At 46.5% G+C, this 27,436-nt stretch overlaps 1 protein-coding gene and 1 long non-coding RNA gene across 4 annotated transcripts in view; both read right to left on the bottom strand.

Annotated features, from left to right (window-relative positions):
• The window catches only part of LOC105281744 (mushroom body large-type Kenyon cell-specific protein 1), a 46,194-nt gene extending 39,472 nt beyond the window's left edge, over positions 1–6,722 (bottom strand). For 2 of the 3 annotated variants that reach the window (XM_011343185.3, XM_011343187.3), the window contains exon 1: positions 6,515–6,722. In XM_011343185.3, coding sequence (XP_011341487.2) covers positions 6,515–6,608 — 94 coding nt within the window. In that variant the 5' untranslated portion in view covers positions 6,609–6,722. The remainder of the gene's footprint in view (positions 1–6,514) is intronic. The other variant, XM_020032420.2, reaches the window with a different exon arrangement.
• An 852-nt stretch (positions 6,723–7,574) lies between these two features.
• LOC105281746 overlaps positions 7,575–27,436 on the bottom strand; it is a 38,983-nt gene continuing 19,121 nt past the window's right edge. The window contains exon 2 of the long non-coding RNA XR_002193471.2: positions 7,575–7,747. This is a non-coding gene — a long non-coding RNA (uncharacterized LOC105281746). The remainder of the gene's footprint in view (positions 7,748–27,436) is intronic.

Here is a 27,436-nt window from a genome sequence, read left to right as displayed (position 1 = left end):
CACGATGGGAGACCCGACTGCGCGCCCATGAATGTCAAATAAATGCACGACGGATTCATCGACACGCGCTGCTTATCGCGCTGTTTTAATCAGTTAAGACTCGGGCGGGATGACAATCGTATGTTCTTCGCTTCATTAGGACACCCAGTCTACCTGCACTTTTTATTCGTGCTCGCTTTGCTATTCCGCGACTACTAAACGCTAACGTTGTTCGTTAACGAACCAGTCAGCCGCACTAATTATCCCCAGAGTGCACGTAATCGCTTAATATCCTGTTATCCGATTGTTTCGGACGTTGACCCATTTTCCACTTTCGAAACATTTGCCGCTCGTATGTCCGGATGATCGTTATTTAAAATGGCGTTTCGCACATCGATGCACAGTCGACCATTGAGAAACTTTTCTTTCGTCGTACTGAAGCAATCGGTTATGCAAGCGCGAAGTTCCAAAGCGGAACGGTTTAATTGCCGCGCGCGATGAGTTTAGCAAGATTAATATATAAGATTTATGTCGAAAGTGATACGAAACAAAACTGTAAAACACAATGACTTCAAGCATAAACGTACGTCGTTGCGAAGCATCAGTCATGAACGATTTAACAAAATAGTCTGTAAAATAAACACTTCATAGAGAAAAATTTGCGAAAATATCAAATCTATTTTACTTTTTAAACTAGTATTTTTTAATTATGCAAAGAGAAAAATCTAAAAGCAAATATGGTCTAAAATAATTATGCGTAAAAATTTGACGGTTTGTCCAGGCTCTGGTGCAACTGATTTTTAAAAATTGTTTCCTGCAGGATTATTTCGTAATAAATGATTGCGTTATGAAGCTTGACATTTCAGCTATGACTCAAAATTTTAAGGCGTTAGCATATCTGCGTTAGTTTTGACATTAAATGTGACAATATCTTATTAACATTAGTCGAAAAATCATTATGGAACAAAAACCCAATATTAAATTTTGTTTTAAACTAAGCAAAATAGTTTGCGAAATGTACAAAATAATGAAAAATATGTATGGCAGTAATTGTTCGGATTTTTAGATAGTATGCTCGATTTCGTGAGAGTCCGTCGTCAGAAACAAGTCGTACCTCCGAAAATGTGCAAAAACTACTTTAAATCCTTCGCTCGAAAAAGCTGTATGTCTACAAGATTCATTGAGAAATTCATCGGCATATCTAAAAGCATTGTACATCAAATTCTGACTGAGGATTTAGGAGAGTTTGTGCACGCTTCGTATCGCACACGCTGTCGGAGGATCAAAAGACGCCAGAGTAGAGTATTACAAAGATTGATTACTAAGAATTTGATAGTGACCGGATTTTATGAAAAATATTGTAACTAATGACGAAACATTTTAAATATGAGTCACTCACAAAACAACAGAATGTGGAATGGCAGAGCACAATTTTTTACGTTAAATTATGACATTATGTCATTATTCCAAAAGTGCAATAGCACAGCAATAATTAAGATATATCTTTGGAGAAATAGTTACCCTGTATCAGTACAATCAGTACAAATACAGCCATCCATTACTATAAGATGGAGTATATCGTTCAATTCTATCTTAAGTGTATGCACATAACATATGGTGGAGAAGTTTAATTAAATTTTAAAGCAACCCTTAGAGAAAGAGAGAGATTTTATTTCCATCGACAATACTGCGTACGACTTTCTGGATTCTGGATTACGCGTTTATTTCAATTCAACGAATTCGCCTATTACGATTTACTTCTAATCATTCTTGGCTTCGAGTGCTAATATAGCTTTGAAGTTCCTTGAAGGATTCCGGGCGTCGTCGCTGACACATCGTTTGCCGAAATGGAAGAAAAAAAACAAAGTGAAGGGGTGTACGAAGAGCGAGTGGGAAACGGATGGAGAGAAGGTGCCGTGTCATTTTCGTCAATTTAACGGACCCCCTTCTTGCCGCGACCCTCGCGAGCAGTGGGTTCTCGGCGTTCGGCCCCCCACCGTGCCGGTGCCCTACCAACGTCCGCCCCTGGCTTGTCCCCACCCTCGCCTCGTCGAAGCGAGGTCAATCGGCGGAGAGGGTTGAAGACGACCCCCACCGTCTCGCAGCGACCCTCCCTACCACGGCTACTCAATATCGTTTCATTACGCACCCTGCTCCACCGACCACCCCAAGCGTTCCTCCCTCCCTCACCGTTTCTCGCACCCTCTCTTCCTCTTTCTCTCTCTCTCCCTCTCTCTCTTGACTCGCTTTAACCCCCGTCGTACTCCTCGCTACTCCGCCCGCCCTCCCCCGCCCTCCCCCGCCTACGTCCCTCCGCTCCTACCACGGCGACGAAACACGAACGCCGACGAATTTTTATTGTTACTTCTCGCGCCGCTTCCTCTGACCTCCCCCCACCGCCACCCATCCATCCACCCAGCGCCTTCTCCTCTCCCTTTTTTATGCGCCTTTTAACGATCAGCAGTAACTGCGCCCATCCGCCGCCCCCCTTGGCTTGCGCTCGCCTTGCCCTGCGTTGCCGTACCTTTTCGGGAAACGGAACGAACGCAAGTGAACAATGGAAAAGAAAACTGATGCATGTATCAAAATGTTTTTAGTTTTCCGAATCTGCATACGGTTGTCATTTTTGATGCTCGTCCCGCATGATACGCAAAGTAATCAAGCTAATCGGAAATGGCTTTTAGCAGTATTATCTGTCTAATTGGTTCAAAATGCCGTGAAAATGAAGTGGAGATATCGCGTTTTAACGCCCTTTACATCCACTTAGTTCTTAAGGACTATTAATATTACATCTTTCATAAAGCTATATCATCCATGAATCTTCCACTAGACAATGAAATATTACCGGATACCTAACAGCAAAGTGCACGCTCGCATAATCCATGCCTCGCGTGAATGAAAAACAAGTACATCGAATAAATGAAACATCGCTTTCCTTAATATCGTAGGAATTACCAGACTCTTGTTTTGAACGATTAATCTCAATTTTGCTTAATTTTGTAACTTTGTATTTTGCACCATCCGTTTTATTTCTCTCCGATGATCCCTTATTTTTCGCAGGGATGGTAACTGATACACGAAACTGTCTATTTGATCCTTTCCAGCTATTTTTCCCAGTTCCTTTCACGTTCCCCTTTTTTTTAACTTCGCGTAGATGTGCAGAATATAAAAAATTTAACGAAGTGCAATCGAAAATGGCAGATTGTAAGGCTTTTTCTGACTAGAACTCTCATTATTGCTACAAATTCACGAGTGTGAAAGCAGAAGCCGCCGTTTTACGATGCAAGCTTTAGTCTGCTTCTAATCGCGCACGTGCACACGCGCCACGCCGTTGCCTCGCAACTGCGTTCAGCCACGAAGAGAGGCAGCGGGGGATCTCTTTACCTATACTACGTCGATCCACTTCCGCGTCCTCACGTCCGCCGAATCCGCTTCTGTCGTGCACTCGTACGGCGTCCTCGTCGTGACGGTGCAGTACAACGCAATCCGCAATCCGACATCGTTACAGCCGACACTCGCGGCGCGCAGTACCCTCGCGGGATCGCGACGCCCCATCAGCCCTCGTCTCCTCAGTTCCATGAAACGCGGTGCGGCGCGGGGGAAGACGCTTCATTACGTCTAATTCCATGTTCTCCCTCACTCTCCCTCTCTCCCTCTCTCTCTCTCTCTCTCTCTCTCTCTCTCTCTCTCCCTTTTTCTCGCTACTTCTCGTCGGCAGTCGGATGTCGCGCAATTACGTGCGTGCGAGCCGACGGCGAGGATTACCGTGACGCGTGACGGATACCGTACGATGCACTCCCGTGCACTCTCCTCCGCGCTCGCACTCTCGAAACTCGTCGAATCTCCGATCGCACCGGTAAGGGCGAAAACAACGCGCGCGTAACAGGTGTAACTACTCCTCCGAAGGGCGAAGAGATCTGCCGCCTCGGCGGAGCAACAGTTCCCTCAACTTCGGAAGCTGTCCGCGAGAAAGGACGACGACCTCTCTCTCTTTCCAACGATCCACCGCCTTTAGAACTCACTCACGGAACTGACACTTTCGCCCCTCCTCAGTCTATCCGGTGTCGATTGTCGTCCACCTCGGCGCCCGCACGATCACCCTCCTTAGTTAACGAACACTCTCGTCTCCCGATCGTCTGGCGTCCCGACGCGTCGTGATGCGCCGTCACTACGGCCGACGATATGTGCATGCACTCGCGCGTACCGCTCGGAGTAGCACCGAGATTTCGAAAGCCGGTACCACCCTCCGTCACCCTATCCCGAACGCGCACTGGTCGATCCTCCAAGATCGTGGAAGTCTCGAGAGGAGAGGCAGAGGAACGCGGCGCACACACGCAACTCGTGTCGCCCCTCGTCCTCTCCCCCGCCCGGCCAATCCACCCTCCTCCGCTCTTCGTCGAACTTCCACTGTCAGCCTCCCTTTTTAGGACCTCTTCGATGCAAAGAACGAAGATGAAATACGGGAGAGAAAGTAGGAAGGGACGCGATGGCTCGCTAGGAGAAAAGGAGGAAGGCGGGGCGGGTGGAGAAAGGGCGCCTCAAGGAAGGATTCGCGAAAATTTCTCGACCACCGGCGGCAGCTGCGTTCCGAAATGAGGAGCGACGCGAACGAGAGGTGGTGGTGGCGACGGTGGCGGAAGACGAGAGGTGGACCACGGAGGGTGTAAGAACGGATGAGAGAGAGAGAGATAGAGAGAGAAAGGAAGGGGATCCGCGATGGGACACTGGAGGGCGGGAGAGGCCACAAAAGTGGAGGAAGAAGCGTAACGGCGAGTGCACGCAACACCGACGCGTGCGGAAACGTGCCTTCTGCGAGTACCGGAGCTCGCCCCTTGACGAACTAACCGAAAGGCGAAGAAGGGGAAGTCGTGGAGAAGGAGGAGATGGAGAAAGAGGAGGAGGGTTGGTGGGGGACGGGAAGGCAACGGAGGGATGCAGAGAGAGGGTGGAAAAAGGGGGTAGGAGGGAGAGAAGGCGGAAGGCTGTAAGAAGAAGAAAAGAAGGTTTCGGGCGGCGGCCGGGATCGCTCGGTTGTCTGTGGTCAAGGCACGCAGCTTGTGCAGTATTCTCCGCGCGTCTGACGATGCTTCCGCCTGCCACCCCTCAGTGACGCCGACCCGCCGAGGGGTAAGCGCCGCCGATGTGGAAGGGCGGGTGCGGAGGGGTCGTGACTGTGTCTCGCGAGCCTGATTTCGCCACCCTTCTCCGTGAGGGAAATTGCACGCGCGGCGCCTAATTCTTGTTGTAGCTTCCTGCAGCGATAACGAAGACGCCGTGCTGATCTGCCAACGTCAAAATTCGAGGGAACGGGAGACGATTTAGCTTTCGCTCGAGTGCCACGAATCTCACGTTACTTTAATGGGGTCATTGACACTACGAACCACTCTGAGCTACGATTCCAGTTTTGTTTCTGCGTTGCCAAATTCATTTCCGATACCGAATAAATTGGACGGGTATATCAAGTGCTACCCGAACGTGAACTTTAATCTTTATACTCAGACCAAGTATCGATTACCATTTTTAAAGAAAGTAATAATTATCTATTCTGTCACATGAGATTACCTAAGTTTTCAGAAAAGTAATTTTGAGCACAAAACTGTGTCATGCAAGATCAAAACCTGTCGCGAAAAAGTATGCTGCAATCACAAGACGTACTATAATTTTCTCTAATTATGAAATGACTGCTCCCACATTGCTGCAAGACGTTTAATTGCCTGTTGCGTAGCACAGATATATTTGAGATATGATTTCCTGAAGATGCAAAAGACCGTAATTATTCGTTCCGTAAATAAATCAACAGAAGTTTCGATTTCTTAGACGCACGCACGCACGCGAAAACGGAAAACCGCACGGGAAACTACTCACAGAATATTATCGGATTTTCCGGCAACGTGGTACCACCCTGTTGAACGTACAGGCGCGAGTAGGAGTCACGCCTGGCACATAGTCAGCCAGGATTCGGCGTTTCGGTTCGCAACAGGTCTCAACCACCAGCGTGTTTTCTCTTTCTCTCTCTCTCTCTCTCTCTCTCTCTCTCTCGTCGCTCTTTCTCGTTCTCTCTCTCCCGTTCGTTCTCTCTTTCTCATCGCTTCTCTCTTTCTCTTTCGATCTCTCTCGCTTGCACTCCACGTTCGCACACTAATAGAGAACTCGCGCTTCTGCTACTCTATGTACTGCCGACACACACCGGAATCACCGCGTGGAACGTAGGCAAACGTACGTAACATATACATCCATACGCTTCAACTGTGCACATATATATAATATATATATATGATTCTCGCCGCACACACACGCAAGTACACACATTCAAGCACGCGGCGACATGCCTCTCTCGCGCGAGTGATCAATTGCAGTGCATGCTGATGCACGCATGTATATTTTGCGAAGATACTTTTCTTACGCATCGTATAGAAATATACATATGTACGTACACACTGGTACATGTACATGCGACATACCATCGCGCTTATGTAAGTTAAATACGTACGAACACGATTCATCGCGGTCATTGGTAACGGCTCGGTTTACTCACCGACTACGAAGACCATATTCTTTGTCCATCGTAGCAGCTCCCGTCGGATGTGTCTGCGTTCCTGTATGCAGCGGGCATAGGGGCAATCCGCCATTTTTGAAATCACATCTTAGGATGTGTGTGCGCGTGCCGGCCGGGTGCGCCTGCCTCGTGTTCCCGCGTGGATGTCCACCCCCTCCGCCGCCTGCGCTCCTCCGTCCGCCGCGTCGTCGTCGTCGCCGTTGTCGCCCTCGTCGTCGTCCTCCTGCGCCTCCTCTTCCTCTTTCTTGCACTCCCACCTACCCCCTTCTGCCACCCCTACGGTCCTAGTTTCCCTTCCGCGCCTCTTTCCGATTTCCTCCTTCTTCCCCTCGTCGCTCCCACCCTCGTTGAGCCCCTCTTCTTCCGCCTGTTCCTCCTCCTCCTCCTCTTCCTCCTCCTCTTCTTCCTCTTCCACCGACGTTCCTCTTATTTTCAGCGCGCGCCGTAAACGTGAGACGTGCGTGAGGGGGAGAAGGGTAGCGCGCGTATACACGTCGCCGCGCTAACGTGCGCGCTGCCGGGTGCGACGTCACGCGTGACGTAACGCGTCGGCAGAAGCGACCGAAGTCACCGTCGTCGTCGTTGTCGTCTTCGTCGTCGTCGTCGTCGTCGGGGGCCACCGATGTAGTGGTAGCGGCGATGGCGGTGGGGATCTTGTCGTCGTCGTCGTCGTTGTCGTCGTCGTCGTCGTCGTCGCCGTCGTCGTCGTTTCGTCGGCCGTAACGCGGCGCGGCGCTCCTCCGCAAGCGTCGGAGGGATGGCGAGCCGACGGCGGCGTCGGCGTCGGTGTCGCTGGCGGTGGCGGCAACGGCGGCAACGGCGGCGAGGTGGGGATGTAGCCGCGGAGGGACGACGACCACGCTACTCCTCCCAGGTAGCGGGACAGGGTTAGGGTACGGAAACGCACAACACACGTGCACGCTTGCGCCCTGAACACCACGAGAGTGCAGTCTGTCGCCGGCGGCGCGTCCTGTCTCGCACACTCGCCCTCTTTATCTCTCTATCCCTTTGCCACCCTGCCGCCCTGCCTCCCTCCTTCTTTCGACTGGCTGTGTGTGTGTGTGTGTGTGTCCGTCCGTCGCACGGAGATCCTCTCCCCTTTCTACTGCCGAATTCTCCTACTGGTGACTGGCTCCTACGGCACCTCTCTCTCTGCTCGTCCTCTCACCGTCAGTGAGAAGACGAAGACGTTGGCGGATCGCCGCTCGCTATCTGAAACAGAAACGAGATCGCGCTCGGTCAGAAGATCTGTGTGGTCCCGTGAGACTACTCGCGTCTTATAAGATAATTTCCCTCTCCTGACCTTTCTCACGGCGGTACCCTCGCTCAGTTTATCGTATTACACGTTGGTACTCTTGCAGAAAAGACTTAAGAAGTTAAACTTCTTATGTCCTACTTAGCCACGCATCGATAACCTTCGACATGCCTATCCTATCTACGACTACATCGCGTCGCGGTGAAGAGACACCACGAATCCTCGCCGATCCCGTCGCACCTGCGTGCAAAAAGCGGAGTGGGCGGCCGCCGACCCTATCCCGAAACAGGAAGGGTACTGCTGCTGCTCGAAATGAAACATTGCCGGTAAGAAGAGCGTCAGGGCCGACGGTGTAGGTAGTAGATGGGTGGTAGGGGTGGCTTGCACTCTCTCGCGCGGTGAGGCGACACGAGCAGAGAGGAGGTGGAGGAAGTGCAAGAGGACGAGGAAGAGGTGGAGGAGGAAGAGGAGGAAGGGTAGGACGCGAGAGGGTGGCTATAGGGGCGGATTCGCGCGTTCTACGGCTGCGAGGGGGCTGCGAGACGCGACGAGGGGGAGCGCAGGGTGCAAGAGGGAAAGAGAAAGACAGAGCGAGAGAGAGAAAGCGTACAGGAGCGAGAGAAAGGGTGAAGGAGAAAGAAGGAAGAGAGTGCGCCTAATATGCAACAAGAGAAAAAGAATTGGCGATCAATAGGTAGTAGCTGGTAAGCGTCCTTTCATCCGCCCCCGCGGACACCTCGTCCTTTCCACTCGCCCTATCCTCGTTCCTCGGCCCACTTCCTCTCGCTCTCTCGCCTCCTTCCGTCTCAGCGGTCTCCACATCCTTGCGCCATCGCCCCTCTTAACCCACCCTCCATCCGTTGCTGGCCACCTTCGCCCTCTTCCCTCCCGTCCTCTTTCCCCCGTGTCCTACCTTCCCGATTCCCTCTTGGGTTCATCGCGAAACTCCGCCACTCCATCGCCTTCGTAGCCGAGACATCCGCCCTAGCGCGCGCGCGCGTGTAAGTTTGTCTCAGCTCTCGAAGACCAAACATCACCTAATTAGCTAGTTATTTCTTTCCTCTGTTCCGACACCCTCGTTAATTTCGTTAAATCTATGCTGCTCTCCGCGCGAATACTCGCAAGAGTTTGTATCCCGAAATATCGTTTACAAGAATGTAATAAGAAATGGTTCGATGACCTATCGTATCTATAGAAATCGTTTAAACCTAGCATTTACCTTACATTCGAGCGATGATTATGGAAACGGTTCATAAGTGGTATGTATGCATTTTGCAATGGTATATCTGAGAATTGATCGCAAAGAGATACGTAAGAAGATGGTAAATTAGGAGCTCGAGATTGCTCGGTCACATGATGCACTCATTCTCTTCAATTAGCAAGAAGCAGGGTCGAAATACACGATCCACTCGGAAGGATTAACGATAAAATAAGAAAGATGCCATCATGGAGGGACATTTATTCCCTCGGGTCCGTTTGTCCGCGTTTCCAGCGCGGTCAGTTGACCCAAAGCAAAATTATACTCTACGTCGCGCGCAATAATGAGAAACAAGTACGAGGACACTCGCTCCCGGTAGCGGTCACGTGACGGGAGGCGAGAGTGTGCCGAACGTGCCTGATCTTTCTTTCGCACAGGTGCAATTTACTTATGCCAGATCGCAGAAAGAGACTCGAGACCGGTATATACTACATCGCACGTCCGCCACCTCTGCCGGCGCGCGCGGCTGTCCGGAAGGAGAATATTGCATATTTTATATTCGGTCGTGCGCCAAACCCTTCCGCGCGCCCGTCGTCGTAAATTCACGAACTGTTCGTACCTGACTTTGATTCGATCGCGTTTCCGGAGAAAGACCGATATAATTCCACCGAGAATTTTACAGTAACACATGTGTTATACTATACATTTCAGTTCTCGCGATTTTATTTCGAGGTGCGGACTCGTTACCGCATTGCAGGAATTATACCCAGGATAATTGTATTTTTTCATGACCGTTGTTGTAGAATATGCTGTTCGAGTTTCTGTAACACGCTAAAAATGAAAAAATGGATATTTACGTTTGACAATATCAATAATACAAAAATAAAAAAATTTTCTATATTTAAAGAAGATACCTCTCTCTGTTTCTCTTTCTTTCTTCCCTGACCTTAAAAGATTCTACATATTGTGCATACATTTAATGACAAGTCATGACCATCTGGTTCGCGCGCCTCTCATGATCAACATCTCAATACAATCCCGTATTAAGGCTGCGTGCGTGGTTTAGGATGAGGATCAGAAGACCGTTGCACATTTTTCGATGAGCCGTAGAACAGATCGGCGACGATCGTTGATTGTTCGTGGCGACGATCGAAGTCGCGGGCTACGATGTTCCTTAAAAGCGTTTGATCCCGCGATTGATATTCCGTTCGCGTGTGTCCGCGTCTCTTCGTGGTTCGCACAGTTCGGGCTAACTCGGCGATACCGCTGACGGCATAAGATCGATTCGATGCCCGTCCTAGGTAAGCCTATGCGAACGATATCGATGAAACGCGCTGAGGCTTTCAAGGCCCGTACAGACACGCTCCGCATTCGCCGCGATGTGTGCATGCATACCGGGTGCCCCCGGAGCTCGACTCCCCGCCTGGCCGACGTCATTGAACCCTGTCGCGGGCGCGCTTGATGAGGGAAGAGGCTCCGACCAGGAGCTTCCGCTACCTTGGCAATTAGCTGGTCCCATTACTTACGACCGCGCGAACACACGACCGCAACTTTCGTCAATTGCACTTCGTCAGACCTGCTGGTTGTGCCTGTGCGACAGACGTCGCTGTCTTCTCCGACTTGCCGTTGTGCTTTCGCCACAGCGTATGTACGAATGTGTGTACTCGACGACGTCATTGAACCCTCCAGCGGGAGCGTCGGAACGACCGGAATTATTTCAGTCTCGGAATTAGGTATCATTACCCTTTCCATGACAGGTCGGGTAATATGAAAAGAGATTTTGATGATACTGATGAGAATGGCTTAGGAGGTATCGTATGGCAGAGAGTTGAATGTTCTAAATGCAAGATTCATATTTAATCAGCATTTTATTTAAACGTGCATGTATTGTTGCCATGAAATAATGACAGTTGACGGAAATTTATATAGTCTATATTTCGTGTGTAATATTTCGTCGATTTATTGTTTCAAATAATCGATACAATTTGACGACATCAGAAACACCTGCCGAAAACAATTGTCCAATACATTCTTCATTTCATCGCACGCAGCCTCCCATATCCTTGAGTGTGTTACACACTTCGATCGCTATATATTTATAGACGCTTCAGCTCAATGGCGACACGATCGAGCCTTAGCCCAGCTGAACGAAGAAGTAGAAAGCAAATATACTTGGAAGCATCTCATATGATTTACACGAACCGGACTTGCAGTTCTTCCTTCTTTCTTCTACGTTTCTCGATGTCAAATTTTACGCTAGCAATTGCGATCACTCTATGAACACATAGGATTCATGTCAATTTGTTCTTGTGCAAAATTAAGTGAACAATTTAATTTAACATTAATCATTTTTTACATTTAGTCAATTAATCAGTGATCAAAAATTGTCTTGCAGGTTTTCTATTAATAAAATTTCTGTCAAAAATACGAGCGGTGTAAGTCTTGACGCCGCACACGTGTGAATAAATCTACGTACTTGTGTATTGCACCCCGTTATTGAACTTTCGTGAATTCCATAGGCGGCGGATGGTACTTATCGAAAACGCTCGCTTCAGCGTCGGCATTCAGTCTCAAAAAGCACTTTACGTAATATCGATCGGCGCGTATCGCGACGAATTCGAGAAGCGCATCGATCATTCCGTAAACGTAACGACAAACGTCGATGTCTCTATGCACATTGCACAGCTCGTTGCCGTGCATGTGCACACGTGTTCGAGGTGTGACCGACGTCATCGCGAGCTGCAAGCTGTTTATCGATAATGCTATTCGAAATGGCAAGAAAAGAGTATCGTGGGTGCACAATTTTGTATGCGCATCCGTCACGGATGTATCCGCCATGCCACGCTTTAGAATCACTTATATTGTCCATCACACACGGAAATTTACTATTGATCGATCAAATCTGCATGTCAGCATTTCCTAGGATTGACTCTCGAATATTGCGTACTCGTCAACTGCTCCAAAATCTGTTCCTGCGCTCAAACTTTCTAGAAACTTTTATCTTAAATTCTCACGCAACTGTCAATAAACAAAGATACGTACATATCTCGTTGTAATCGAAAATACTATTATAATGAATGTGATAAAAAGCAACTCGCGACATTTTATTTAAATTCATTGTATTTTTGTATTTTACTTAGAACATTATTATATTAAACTGTTCGGTTTATTTCAGAGATTCGAATAGGTGGAAATTAAACACAGCCATTTAATTATCGAGAGTCTCTGATATATGAAAGGCTATTCTATAGCATCCATGCTGTTTCGCGAATCGATTTAGCGTAGAATGTCACTAAGTAACGACGTGAGTCATTGTGGAATGCCGGTTGCAAAGAACACTGAGAAACTTCCACCTAACTGCTCGATAATACTCATATACTCGGCAAACTAACTAGACGAGATCCTTTAAGATTATGGAAAGATCAAATTTCCGCCAAATAATTGAGTTAGGCAGAATATACCAACTTGTACTATTATATATTCATGATTTTAGTCGTGTCTTTTCTCTAAATATTTTGATAGAGGAGAAAAAAATACATTTAAGTAAAAACTTTATGAAGAGATATAATTTTTAAACACAAAGAGAATAAAGATTTGGAATATCAATTTTACATTACGCAAAATCTTTCTTACATCGATTCTCCTCATAAATAAAACCGTAGAGTCGCTATCGCAAAATAGTGTTCTCCTAGAAAACTGCATCGAGTCATCGAGAGTTGCCGATAAGAAACATAACGCGCGGGTAATCTGGCGGATTCGCTAGAGCAAAATCCACAAACACCCGCAAACGTTGCACGCGTGTGCACGCGAGAGAACTACTATGAATATGTAAATATTATTTCTGCGATTCTGCCATGAATGCCGACGAGGTATGCGACGGTGGCTCGAATACGCGATTTCGATGACACGTGTATTCTTACGTAACGCAACGTACCAAGAGACAAGAGCCTCATTTGCGCGTTACAATGAACACCACATTACCCAAAAAGTTCACGTGTACTTGTTCTTTTGCATATATAATACAATTAACATTGGAATATTATATGTAAACGATTAAAAATTTCATAATCAATCTTATTTAAATATTTAAAGAAGCGTCCGCATGATTACTCGCTGACGCATTTAAACCTGTCATCGACTGCTCGCCTTGAAACTCGGCCTGGTTTCTGTCACGCGTGAATCGGACTGGCCGAGACAGTGCGCGCAACGTACCCACGACACCTTGGCCGACCACCTTGCTACTTGCAACTTGCACGGCTCTTAATCGATTTTCCCATTATGCGGACCTGGAGAGCGCCTCACGTACACGCTCTCCCTTCCGTCGTTCCGTGTCCAGCGTGCATTTCCGTTGCGCGGCGAACAAACGAACTCTCGATTCTCACCGACCTCGCCCCGACCTCACTGACACCATCCTCCTCACGTGCATTCGCACGTTTCTGGCTCGCTTAAACTCTACCTTTCTTTGCATTTTTCATCCCTCGCTCATCCGGCCGATACAGCAATTTCAAATAATGTAATCGATCTCGACGTCTTTCCGTTTTTCGATCTTATTGATTTGCTGACTATTGAAATTAATCAATAATTAATATAAAATATTGCTAAATTCCGAGTCTTCTCTAGCGAAATAATCAAAAATTAGCGATTATTTATTGCATCTTTTCAATCAATATCTCATGGATGATTCGAATTTAGATTAATTACACAATCGGATCGGCTCAGAGAGTATTAGAAACAATAAAACAAAATTACAAATCAGTAAATGTTACATGTTAGGCAAATATTGATTTCCTCGATCAATATCAGATTTCGTTAAGCAAAGAGACATTCAATGATTGTCTCTCTCCTTCTCTTAGTATCTCCCAAATCCGATCCTTGAATTGAACTTTAGATCCATCCAATCATGAGACAGGACGTAAGTGAATGTAACCGAAATACCTACATATATCAGGTAGGAATTGTAACAGTCTCCTTACATAATCCAAAATAGAATCGCTGAGATATCAAAGTACCGTACTTAACAATCCTGCTTTGCATTCGCATTGATATTGGATTTCGCAAAAAATAGGCAGATTTAAATGAAGACCGAGGGGAACGCCGACAGCGCAGTATCCTCGCGCTCTTTGCCTTTATTGACTCGCGAAATTGCTTCCTGCGTTTCTTTCAATTAAAGGCCCTTTGATCGAGGCGCGATACGGCTCGCGGGCATTGAAGACGACGTCGGCCCGACGTTAAAGTTTAATATCCACGGTCAGCAAGTTTCCGCGCGGTGTACGCGATAATCGCGGCCTCTCTCGAGGCGAGTTGCAAATTTCGCGGACTCGCGGGAGAGAATTAATTAGCGTCGGGCACATTTCTCCGCGGCACGTCGACGGAATTAAAATAGTAATCAAGAGTCGCGCCGGGAGGTCTCCGCCTTTTGTGCGTCCGTTCGATTCGTAGCTACGTTGTACCATCACCATCGCGACCAGCGTTACCCACCCACGTCAAAATATTTTTCAGAGGCGGAAGAAACCCGCCGATGAGCAAACAAGATAGAGCAGTCCAGGGCGGTTGAAGAGCAAGAGAGAAAGAGAGAAGAAAAAGAGAGAGAAAAAAAGAGATAGAGGAAGACGATAGTAGAACTGTTCCAGGAAGAGCAGTCGGGGGTGGTCGAGGAACGAGAGAGCGAAGGGAAGTAGGGGAGATTCGTGCGCTCCGTTTTTTTCCCCGCTGGGGGTGGCGGTGGGCGCGAGGCAAGGGTGCGTTGGATTCGGTTACTTGGTCTCACCCCTTGGACCACCACTACTGCCGCCTCTAGCAACGGCGGCGGCGGCGGCAGTGGCGGCGGCGGCGGCGGCAGCAGCAGCCGTGCACTCCATCCTCCCATCTCCACCCCCGGCGCAACCTCTTTCTCTTCCCACCGTCTTTCTCCCGCCGTCACCTCGCCATCGTTCTCTCTTTCTTTCTCCCTCTCTTTCTCTATCTTTCTTTTTCTCTTTCTCTCTCTATCTCTCTTTCGCACTCACTCACTCACTCTCCCTTTCTGTCATCTCTTTCTCCCTGCTGCACGCCTCAGCGCGGTGCTTCTCGTTTTTTTAACGAAGGATCCGCTCAATACCTCGGCTGTCATAACCTCCCGCCAACCTCCCAGGGTGGCCCGCCTGCCACAGCAAACCCACCCTCTCATCCGACCTCCGCCTCGCGCCTCCACGGGGGCCCACGAACCGACGAGCCACCACCTAGCACGCCCGCTCGTCCCTCTACCGCCACCCCTCTGCTTCACCCTCGACCGTCCTCTCATTCCTCTTCCCGGTTTTTAACGTTTCGTTCGACGTTTCCCTCCGGGTGAACGCCGAGTGGGCGCGAGGGTGGCCGAGGGGGATGGACCCAGGGGGAAGTGCATTTCGTCGTTACTTTGTTTTACGTCCTTCCTCTCCTTCTCCGTTCGCGTCTCCCACCGTACTCTTCCACCTTCGTCGCCCTTAGCGGCACCACCCCTTTGGTATGGTCCTCTCTCTCTTTCTCCCTTTTTGTCATCTCGCGCTTTTTCTCATCCTCCATCTGCGCCTCCTCATATACGCGACACTACCCTCTGGTCTGAGCTCCGCACACGCGTACCTGCGTATCCATATTCCGTCCTCCGCACCTTTGACATCCTTTATTGTGTGCTGCTTCGACATTGTCACTCATAACTGAAAATCTTGTCTCGTTGGCTGCTTAAAATTAAATTGTATATCTAATCTAAAGTATTAAGGATAACAATCGGAGAACGATGAAATTATTCTTTCCGTTACTTAAAAATCCATATGAGAGAGTCTGTCATATTAACGATAGCAATAATTAATCCCAAGTATCAATTATCTGTGAGTTTACCTAAATATGTTACAAAATATACATTCGAAATAACTAATGTGTCAAGATTCAGTCTAGACTGATATTTTCGAATACGAGCTGTGTTCCCTTACCCTTCTGACTTCTCTCTCGCATTCACACCTGTGAATCGCGCATATTTGATGCAATACGTCGCGACGAAAGCTCGCGAGAAGAAAAAGATTACGGTTATCAAGCGGAGCGTTGCAAGCGAGAGGGTGAGGTCGGCCGGCTTTGGCGAACCCTCGCGCCATTAGCGAAGCCCACTTACCCCTTTTAGCCTTTGTTGCGCGAGGAAGCGCAGAGAGCCTCGCGAAACGAGCGATATTATGCGGATTAGTTCGCCTCTCAATGGCCGACGAGGTGTTTTACTACCCTTTTGTTGCTATTTATTTGTACCTACTGCATGCCGCCTAAGTAAGGTTGTGTAAGTTAGATACAAAAGATTATACATATATTCAGCGGTCGATAGCGAGGGCACTCTGTGTGCCATTCCGTTTAAACTTATTCGTTTGACGCTGAGCTTTTTGTTTATAGTGCCGTTATAAGCGAAACGCATTACGAAGTATATTATATCTACGAGTATGAAGACGAGCAGTGCAATTGCTTCATAACGACCGAGACGAGTGTTTTCGAACACTAAATACTTTCAGATTAAAGTCTGTCTCCTTATAAACTTTAGACGCGTATTGGTCGCATAAATTGTCAGAAGAAAAATCCGATTTTTATCTCAATGGAAAATTACTTTTTACTTTCTTGCATAAGTAAGACAAAAAGCTTTTCTTGCGACTGACAGTACTTGGCTGCTCTTCGTGTTAACATCACTTTAGTTCTCCTTACAGATAATATTTTTACTGTGTGTCTACCGAACAATTTTTCTCGAATTGATTTCGTTCGTCGACTTATACTCTGACCAAATAAGGAGTATGGAACGTCGCATCATCCCTTTCCGATTAATGAATTGTGCAGCTAATCTCACGAAGAATTGCACCGACTTCGAGTCTGACGAGTCTCTCTGTAGATCACCGCGTTATCTGTAACACGTAGAGACTGAGGAGAACTTATTTAGCCAGGGTTAACCGCCTCGGTGCATCCACTGGTCGTTAATATTGCAAATACAACGAAGACGTCGTTGCAGCATGCGGGAATAAATATCGAGGCTAAAGTTGCGCGCACGGTACATTTACAGTATTACCGCGATGTACAGCGGAGAAAATCTCAAAGGATTTCTAAGAGGCACGGCAGCGAGTATTTACAAAGGCATTCTATAGCTGGAACGGGTCACTGGTGCAACTTGTTGCCAAAGGCAGAACCATCGGGGCACGCCGATAATAATCGTGCTTCGGGGCGATATCGAAAGTAGGAGACCAGTTGAACGAAGATCCTGGACTTTCAAATCGATTTTCCACGACGAGAGATACATTCCGGTCCGCGCAGCGCGATCGCATTCGCGACAGACGTGAGATAAGGCCTTCACGAGCAAGTGCCGTTTTGCGAGCTGTCTCGGTCAGATATTTTCATCGTTTTAGAGACTCGTTGATGGGGGCGAAAGTCTTATTGGAAGTCTCGTAAAATTTAATTCACAGTCTTTCATTCAAAAACAAGATCATTGTATTAAACAGAAATTATTATATTAAACGTAAATAGGTGCGCTTTTATGTCCTGTTATACATTGGTGCATGACTATCTTCTTTAAGGAAATGTAATGTCTTGAGCGATATCTTAAAAGGTTCTCGATGCGATGCGTAGCGCACGGAGTGAGTCGACCACGGAGACTGAGACCGAGAAATCCAGATCACTGGCAAAGAGCGGAAGAGAAGGAAACGCTCTTCTCACTCGTATTAGTCTCTTCCTTACTCTTAAGCTACAGAGGATCGGATAGTTAGATAGCAGCTGCCGGTTGGTGTCAGTGTTACGTTCTTATGCCTCAACGTCTGTCACAATCCATGTCTGTCTCCGTCTATAGATGTTCCTGTTCCCTCTCTCGTGCTGGTACTCATGTAGCAGAGTTGTATCTGTTTAATACGGTTGTATGCATTTATACGGTTCTGTTCTTCCATAATTACGATGATCAATCTAGTCAAAAATTGAATACATTTGCAATATAAAATAACGTTGTGTTTCAAAATAATTTTAATTGCAATATGTTCCAATATAAGAGTACATGATTCATCGAGCTCATAAATATGTTTATAAACCGTTATATTCACGTATCAGTTGAGCCAATATAATTCCCCCCCTTTGTCACCAATAATCATGCATTGCAAACAACGTTCACTTCAATCAAATCGCGAAGTAATGCGGCTAACATTGAATAAAAGCCTACGCCCAGAACTACTGATTGTCGTTCGTGTCTGAAGTCCACCGAGTCAAAGGAAGAATCAAAGCCAAGGTGGCGGAGTGGTTGCACAGTTGAGTAACGTCCTGTGAAAAATTGGGATACTCTGGAAAGTGATAGTCCTCGCGCGGATGGTGAAGAGGCTTAAATCCTGTTTGGAGGCTCTTGAGAATCCTGCGCTGGAAGCGACCCAACACGGCACGACTCTCAGGGAAGCAACAGTTCGTTCCTCGCCCCCTCCTTCTTCTCCACCTCGTCCTCCTTTCACCCTCCGCTGCTTTCACCCTCTGTCCTCCTTTTGCCACCCTAAACCTCCGCCACCAACGCACAGAGTTTCCTCCGACCCACTCTCGAGCTCTGACACCTTCTCTCTTCCTCTCTTTCTCTCTCTCTTTTCTCATCGCTATCCTCTCGCTTATAGACCCCTGCATGACTATACTTTGGGTGTCTACTAAATTTAGGCTCCTACTTCCCTTGCCCCGCATGTTGAAGAAGACAGGCTCTTTCTTTCTATCGTCTTCCTTACACGAACACATACTATGAACTCCAGATCGACTCTTATGGACGCACTATCACTTCACGACGAAAAGGGGATTCGTCCCTAACACTTCAGACGGTCACTTTCTTCCTCGTGCGAGACGCGAGGTTCAATCCCACGCAAAAGCATCGTACATGCGAATTCTGCTAAAGATGTTCGATATACGGTACATTTTTTCTCAAGAAATTTTGCGATTATTGTAACAAAAAGTCTTTAGTTTACAGTAACAAATTAATGTCATGCAAGATGTGATAACAAAATCGTTATTATTATTATTAAAGATTTTATGCTGTTCAAGTGATACTAATCTAGACAAGTCAAAATCTGAAAATACAAGATGGTGCATAAATTACAATTCGTATAATTCAGTTTTATTTTGCATCTCTTGAATGAAAACAGTTGTAAATAACCTACCTCTTACTTGTCCAAATTAATGTTATTAAAAACATCTCTTATGAGTCACAGACGTAGGCAAGAAAGCATCTTCCTTTGCGTTAATTTTACGTTATTCTTGAAAGAGTCTGTTACAAACTTTGACATTAATATCCGCTACATATGCAAACTTAATTCATGACGGAGTTAAAGTATTCTTTGCTCTGCAAATAAACTCCGGAGTTATGGAAGAAAAATGCTTGAAGAACTACTATGAAAGTAAAACTACTGTCAGCGTTGTAGGTTTATTCAAGTTTATCAGTTTTCCTGTAAAACATTGTAACAGATTTAAAAGAAAATTGTTGCAGTGCCGATGCTAACATTATTATTGATATATCGTAAACAAGCTTGAAGAGTACGCAAGATAACGCTCGCGATGATATGAAAACGCAGCGAGTACGTCGTTAAAATTCAATCGATACTTTTATGACAATTTAATGCCGATCTACGCTCGGGCTTGTTTCCAGAATAAAAACGAAATCAGCGATAAATTAATGCGCAACGATTTTAACGCGATATCCTTCGTAACGTCGATGGTACGTGGATGTTGCGGATAAAAAATTGCAGACAGATTTGCCAATACATCGAAACTCATGGATATTGGTAAATTTTTGATCAGCGAATGTCTAATAGTGCAAATTAAGTATCGATATGCGTTATTCAGATAATACTCGTTAGGAATTAACCATCAATCGTTTTCATGAGGACAACTTAGCAAATATTGCTTGTAATTATAAATATAATAATGAGCTTACTTTAGTTAGGATACAATCAAAATCATGGCGAAAAAGAACGTCGATGCAGCTAACACGAGTGGCGTGAAACACGCATTTATCCGAGAGCGAATAGAACATAATATCAATGCTTTCATCATTGACGAGCCACCAGTACTCGATCGTAGGCGGGCACTTCAAGCCCGAACAGCCGTTAATAATAAACAAATATCAATACGACCCGGATTTTAGTGAATTCCCGCATAAAAATGGATGATGCGCGATCAAGCCGCTAATGGATTAAAAGTTTTCGTAGCCGCGATATGATTGTTTCAATTTTCGAGTCAATCGCAAAGCGCAATGACCGCGACGATGCGAGCCGCGGGGTTGATCGCAACGAAGAGGAAAATTGTTGGGGTGCGAGTGAAAGCATCGCGAAAAGCATCGTAGAAGTCATGCGAGAACGTAGACACATGCGGCGATCTCACGATGGAGAGACAGAAAGCGATAGAAAAATGCAAAACTGTGAGTGAGAAAATAAAAGTACAAGAGGAAAAAAGAGGGGAGGGGGGGAGAGAGAGAGAGAGAGAGAAGAAAACGCGGGAAGGGAGAACGATGAAAATGCTGTAAAACAAAATGTTTCGTTGGGCGCAATTTCCAGCCGCGGTACCGAGTTGCGAAATGCAATAAAAATCGCTTCGTTTCACCCACGTACTCGTCGCCGCTAGTCCGAGAGAATTCGAAAACGAGCGGGACACGACACATCGTTCGACTAAATACACGCGTGCCACGGTATAATGCACATCGGATGAAATTAATTATGGTTTGACGGGAGGAAAGCAGCATGCCGCTCGGACTTGCCAGCGGGATTTTTATTAAGCTATCACATCGCGCTGCGTACGCGGCTTATTATCTTTTCATGCTAATATTTTTGGCGATATTATATAATTATTTCCACCTAATATTGACATATCGCGTTCTTGTATAGTTTGCATATGTGATATGAGCTTGTTACGATTTTTTTTCTTTTTACAGAATTTTATATAGATCATCCGCGAGACATACTATTCTTAACATTTTATAAATGATATTAATAATTTCATATTAATATTAATGATATTAATGATTTCATAATGCGAAAACCATGTATAGTAACTAAAAATAATGATTAATAAAAGGAACTCGGAGGATGTACATTTTAATCATCTAATGTATCTTTTTATGATGGTCATTTTTCTCATAAAGAAAACCTTGTTCTTTTCAACAAAAATAATAATACCAAATATAAAGGGTCTTAATCTTCTTGTTTTCATCACAGTACATGTATTTCTTTGTAGTCTTATACTATACTTTCTGTATCATATTAATTTCTTTTCAAAATAAGATCGCTTTGAGTTTTACTAGTTCTTATTCTCTAAATTTCTAATTTAATATTTCATGAAATATTTGCGCAATATAATTAAATTCGGCTCCATTAAATTGTAAATGAGAGTTTAAGCAGAATAGAAGGAACACTAGGGTTACCTAAGATTACCTAAAATTTTGAGTCCATCGACATGAACAATAATGTTTACTATATCGCGAAGCTAGTACAATCAAGAAGCAGAAAGCGAAAAACTGCTATGACGAAGCAGGATTCATTTTGATGGAAATGGCATCGGGAAAGATAGCTGAAAGTGACCAGAACAAACAGTCCAAGCAAAGATATATGCGAGGGAGATAAAAGAAAATCTATTGTATTAGAGAAAAAATGAACTCTTCTCTACTTTTCTACTTCTCTACTTCTGTAAAAATAGCTCGAAAATTTGGAATGACTAAACTACAATCTTCGGCGGGAAGACTTTACTACTACTACCCATTGTATATAATTCATAATATAATACAAAGTAAGCAAATATAAAAAACCGCATATATTTTATATATAAAATTTACTTAAAAGATACAATATTACACGAAGATTAGAGGTACCTCTCCACACAAATTCATCTATTTAAAATTTACATCAATAAGATATATAATTGAGACTATAGTTAACACATTGCTGATCATATAAATCTATCTTCTTGCGCCGCAACAAACATTTAACACGTTGGGTGCGGAGCCGATTTCGGAATGCTTTCCGTTTGGCCGGCAGAGAGAGCTCAGCGCGAGCTAGGACATACCTCATTTATGTTTAGAATGTTTCAATAAATTACATTTAAAAAGTGTAAACATATTGTTGCTAAACGAAAAGTATAATGTCAGTTCCTAGGGACTGACGCCGCCCAAACGGAAAAGTCAGTGTCGGTCCCCAGGGACCGACGCCGCACCCAATGTGTTAATATAAATACAATAACCATCGTAACATGATATAATATCAAGATTATAAAACTTTGACTGAAAACATTATTGCATGTAGCTCGTAAAAGCTATCTAGCACTTAGGCATATATCGGATAGTTGACAGTTGAAGATGCAGATAGAGCATCTTTATAGATACGAAATACTCGTTGTAAACCGTAAAAAGCGGATACCGACGTACTTAGCTGAAACCAGAAAAGGCGGAAAGGGCTAATCGTGTTGCAAAATTTCGGGATATTCTTGGATTGGAATACAGTAAAGAGGGTCCGAAAGATATACGAGATACGGACAACGACCAACCTCGGTCGCGTAAGCTCATGCACAGAGAGAACTGTTTCTCTCGGCCGGCGATGTTACTACGGAGATGTGAAGATGTGCGCGTCGCACAGATTGCAAAAGAGTGAGAAAGAGGAGTAGGCGGAGGGGAGCGAGGAAGGGTGACGTGCCGGGCTATGGGAAAAGCTCTCGTAGCTTCTCTCGTCGTGTGTCTCGGCCGCCATCCCGCCACCCTCACCCATATCCACCACCCTCTTTTACACTCGTTCGCACGCGCGTGCACACAACCGCGCGCGAGATCCTCCACCACCCTTCCGCCGTCTCATCTGCTCTCTCTCTCTCTCTCTCTCTCTCTCTCTCTCTCTCTCTCTCTCTCTCTCGCTTTCTCTCCTTCGCCCGCTAACTCCCTTGCCGCGAGGGAAAGGACGACGAAACGCATCAAAGAATCCATCAAATTAAAAACGCAATTATAAAAAAACGTCGTCGCCTCTTTGTCGAAAAGCAAGCCCTCCCTGGGCGACCCAACCACCGCTCCTCGTCCGCCTCCCCCTCGTCGTTCATACCCCGGTCTCTACATGCGCACCCTCTTCGCACATCGTTGCCGCTATACCGGTCGCACCACGGGTTGACGTGTCGCACGAGCGACGAACTCTTCGCCCCCTCGTCGCTCCTCCTCCTCTTACCCTCTGTCCCGTTCCGCCGCCCCGCAGTCCCTACCTATGAACACGTACACGTCTGGGTTCCTACCCCGAAAAAAAAATGCTATCGATCCCTCGCTCTCGCTGGCTCCACGCGCGGTCTCAATTATGAAACGCTCCGAAATAGGAATATCCCCCCGGTTCCCCTTCGCGCCCCTCCGCCGACGCGGATCCCATCGTGAAGACGACTGGATGGCGGACCGATGAAAAGCGTCGCACGAGTCCCTTCCTCGTTCTCTTCCTCCACCATTCCGAATCCGACGCGTCGTTGCATCAGTCCCCTTGATGCACTCACGCCACTGTAACCCGCTCCGCTTGCTTCCCAACGCAACGCGTTCTCCGCGGGGGCTCGCGGGGGCTTCGTTTTGGCACTGTCGTATCAACTCTTCTTAGCGTTTTTGGCAAATGAAAATACTCGTTTTCGCAGCTGCGAACATCACCGGTAAATCCGCGATTTGCATGCGGTGTCTTTGTGCGCCGGATTTCGCGTTATGATTATGCGACGATACATCGAAAGGAGACTTTCGAGCGGCGACAAACTCGAAATTATGGTTTCAGTATTTCTAGTGCTGTTCGGTACTTTCATGGAGGCTGAAAACTGGTTCTTCGGGATCCCGAAGAAATAACTCGATCGCTTTCTTTCTCGATTTCTTTATTAGCACAATATTTTATCTTCCATCCTGTTTGTATTTTATAGGATTTATGATATCCCTTAAAAAACAAGAAAAGTATACGAAAGCGGGTAATGACATAATCGTTACCTTATTCAAATTATAAGAATAAAAAATAACATTTATTTTTTTCAAATAATAGCATTATTACCGAACGTACATAATCTGGAAATGAGAGAAATGTCATATGTGCCAATAGTAAGTGCCAATTAGCGGAAGCTCTCTACTTTTATTGACGTTACAGCCAGTGCTGCGAATGCTCGGTAAGGTAACACTGGATCAAAGTTGGTGAAGAAGAGCGCGCCTCTCGGTTCTCAGGCAAGGAAACGGTGATGCATCATCCACTGCGTAGCTCACTAGGCCTGACTAAATCATGCAAAAGTGAAAAAGAACATTACGCATCGATTATTTATATATATTCGCGGAAACACGGTCCGCGGGTTCAGTCACGGGTATATACACTGGATTTCCCGGTTCACGGTATCTATCGGTGTCCCACGAAAAGCCAGGCAGCCCGCGTTGCCTTTTAGCGCCGCGCGCATTTTGATTATAGTCGCGAATTGATCGACCGGCCGTGCGCTGGAATTACCGCCACCGTGAATGACGCGTAGAACCGGAGGAGCTAAAGCGCTAGTCGGAAGTGTGACAGGTGGTTACTGCTCGATATAAGCACGCGAGGCAAAACTTTGCATTCTTATGAATAATATTCGCCAGCGAGGAGGAAACATCCGTAGAGAATGGATCGTGCGAAAACACATTCGAAGATCGGCGAGATGCACTGCGATGTACTGGGCGCAATACACTGGGCATCGAAGCGCGTATGCAAACTTGCTCAAAGACTCGCTTTCGCTCATGAATAATGTCCTCTCGTACGACCCCCCGAAGAAGTCGCACGGTGTAAAGTACCGAACAGGTAGATAGATAGACAGGTAGATGCATGTGTCACATGTGCATGTATGGAGAACAGAGGCGCATGATGGCTGATTGCGCGGTTCGATATTCGAAGTTCCACAGGTGTCGCAAAAATATATGCAGACCAAATTTGAACGGTTAACACGCGAATCAAAACGTGGCATTTCAATCAACACTTCCGACACTTACGGAAAGAACCCCGATATGTCAAACTCGGAATTTCTTTTCAATAATTTACCGAGACATTCTAAATACCCCGTGCAATTCCTCGCAAAGATGTCAGAGATCAGATTAACTCTTTTTTTCATCTTCCACACATTATCCTTGGTTATCGTACTTCCTGTGCATGATGAGACAAAACAATGTAATATTCCTCGTTAAATAACGTGCAATAAAGCAACATCATGTGCGGTAAAGTTACCCTCGCGAACGTTTCTAGCGATTGCAGAAACGGACGCGCAGTGACGAACGGATATCGAATAATTAATTCGAAGACGCACGGGGAGCATCGGCATCGGCCGCGCGATGAAATACGGATAAATCTTGTCTGAAACAACCGATGGGTCTTGCGGGCGGAAAGAGGAGCGAGAACCGGCGGGGAGGGGCGGGGGCGGGGGGAGGGAGAGACGGCGGTTCCGGCGGTACTCATCTCATGCCTCCCCACCCGGTTTTTTCCCAGCTAGCGGCTACCTATTGATCGGATATTCAAAAATTTCAGAAACGAGGAGATATAGACGGAAGAAGAGGGGAGACGCCAGAGAGAAGACGAGAGAACCGGAGAGGAAGAGAGGAAAGAGGATGAGAGGCAGGGAAGGAGGAGGGGTAGCAAGAGAGGGCATACAGGTGGGAGGGTTGTCGCGGACCGTACGCGAGAGTGGGGGTTAACTACCACTACCCCCCAAAGACGCGGCTTTCTTTTTGTTCCCCGCGAGTTCCTTTTTGTTTCTTTCCCCGTTACCCGACCCCACCCACCCACCATCAGAGAGCTTCGATTCCTCCACTCGCCTTTGCCACCCGCTCGCCCTCTCTCATCCTCCTTCTCCATCTCCTCTTCCTCCTCCTCCTCCTCCTCCTCCTCTTCCTCCACTTCCTCTTCCTACCACCGTCCACCTAAAATACGAGTTCGATATTACCTTTCACCCGACCGCTCTCTCGCTCGACCACCCCCTTGCGCGCGAACGTCCTCTTCCGCTCTCTCGTTCCTTTCTACCCTTCTCTACCGTCTCTGTCATGGCCGTCCAACCATTACCGGTCCCCGCACAATTTAATTGCTGGCATTTTATTAAAAGTATCGACAGCGCGCCGTCTTGTTTACGACTTTGCAAATTAATGCCCCGGCCGACCGGCCGCGAGCTGCTCTTCCTCGCTTCCGCTTTTGTCGGTATTGGGATGTGGGGAGGGCTTTTCGAGGGCGAAAGAAGGGAGCCCGGGTGGAACGAGGAAAAGCTCGACAAAAAATCTTGAAATTAATATTTCCTCCGCCGCCTCGGCGGGAGGTGAAAGGGCGTTGACCTGGCCGCGCGTATAGATGTATAAAGAAACGTATCGACGGTACGTTCCGCGCTCTCCGCGACTTCTTGCACACATACGGCAAGCTATCCCAACTACCAGCCATCTACGAATTCGTTTGAGACTGTACGAGACGAATCGTTCATTTCTGAAACTCTCGCGAAAAAAACTCATTTACAAATTACACTTATCAGATCAATCTTACATCTTGCCAGGTTTGTCTATAGAAATAGCGTATTCTTAATTTAAGCTGATTCTGTCATCTACAGTTATCAGCACAGAAACAGAATTGAGACTTTCGCTTAGCTGGCACAGTCGAACATCAAATCTATCCATGCCGCAATCGCAATTGCAGCTTGCCATCGCAGCTTCCGTTTTCGGGAATAAGTATGTAACGCGCATGTACCACGAAAGTGGAGTTGAATCAACAGTCAAGGATTGTTCGTTCTTCAAGCATTCCTCGAAAAAGCGCGCAATTGTCGAAAGCACGAGCGGGATTCACATTGGCCACGTAAATTACGAGAAAACTTTGAGACTTTGCGGCTCATGTCGAGCACACCGTAGCATACGTAGCGCGTACAAAAATTCCAACAAGAAACAATGAAAGCACAGCGTGCTAGGCGAACGAATGGTGCACGCAATCCACCGGTTACACGAAAATCACGTGATGGAAGGCGGAAATGTAAAACTGAAACGCACCGCGAAAATCAACACTTTGACCGGCAGAGGTTTCGATGCACCGCCTCAGTCCTGTTATAAATTGGTCGACAGCGGCGTGATACATGACGTCTAATAATTATAGGAAGTGAAATTTAGTTGGGGGAAGGGGTGGTCTGCGTGAACAACTTGTTGACTCCGACGCAGCCACAGTATATAGGTACATATATACATGGGTACCAACGTCCGTGGTTATGACCAGGGCCGCGTTTTATCGATGGAACAACAAATTTGCAAGACCCGGGGGCAACGCAAAATTGGCATAGCTGGTAGAAAAAACAACGGCAATTCGTATGAATAAAGCGTGGTGGATCCTTTCGCTTTTATTTAATGAAGGGACTGTTTCGAGAAGTGTGACTGCGACGACATTCGGAGCATTTACATGTGCCGAACAAATTGAAGCGCATGATGAGAGTGGAATAAATCATTTGATTAGCGCGAGGAATATCGCGAGAA

Source organism: Ooceraea biroi, chromosome 2, assembly GCF_003672135.1.
Source record: "Ooceraea biroi isolate clonal line C1 chromosome 2, Obir_v5.4, whole genome shotgun sequence".
In the NCBI taxonomy this organism is placed as follows: domain Eukaryota; kingdom Metazoa; phylum Arthropoda; class Insecta; order Hymenoptera; family Formicidae; genus Ooceraea; species Ooceraea biroi.
Note: the sequence above shows the minus strand (reverse complement) of the source record. Positions and strands in the feature narration are given on the sequence as shown.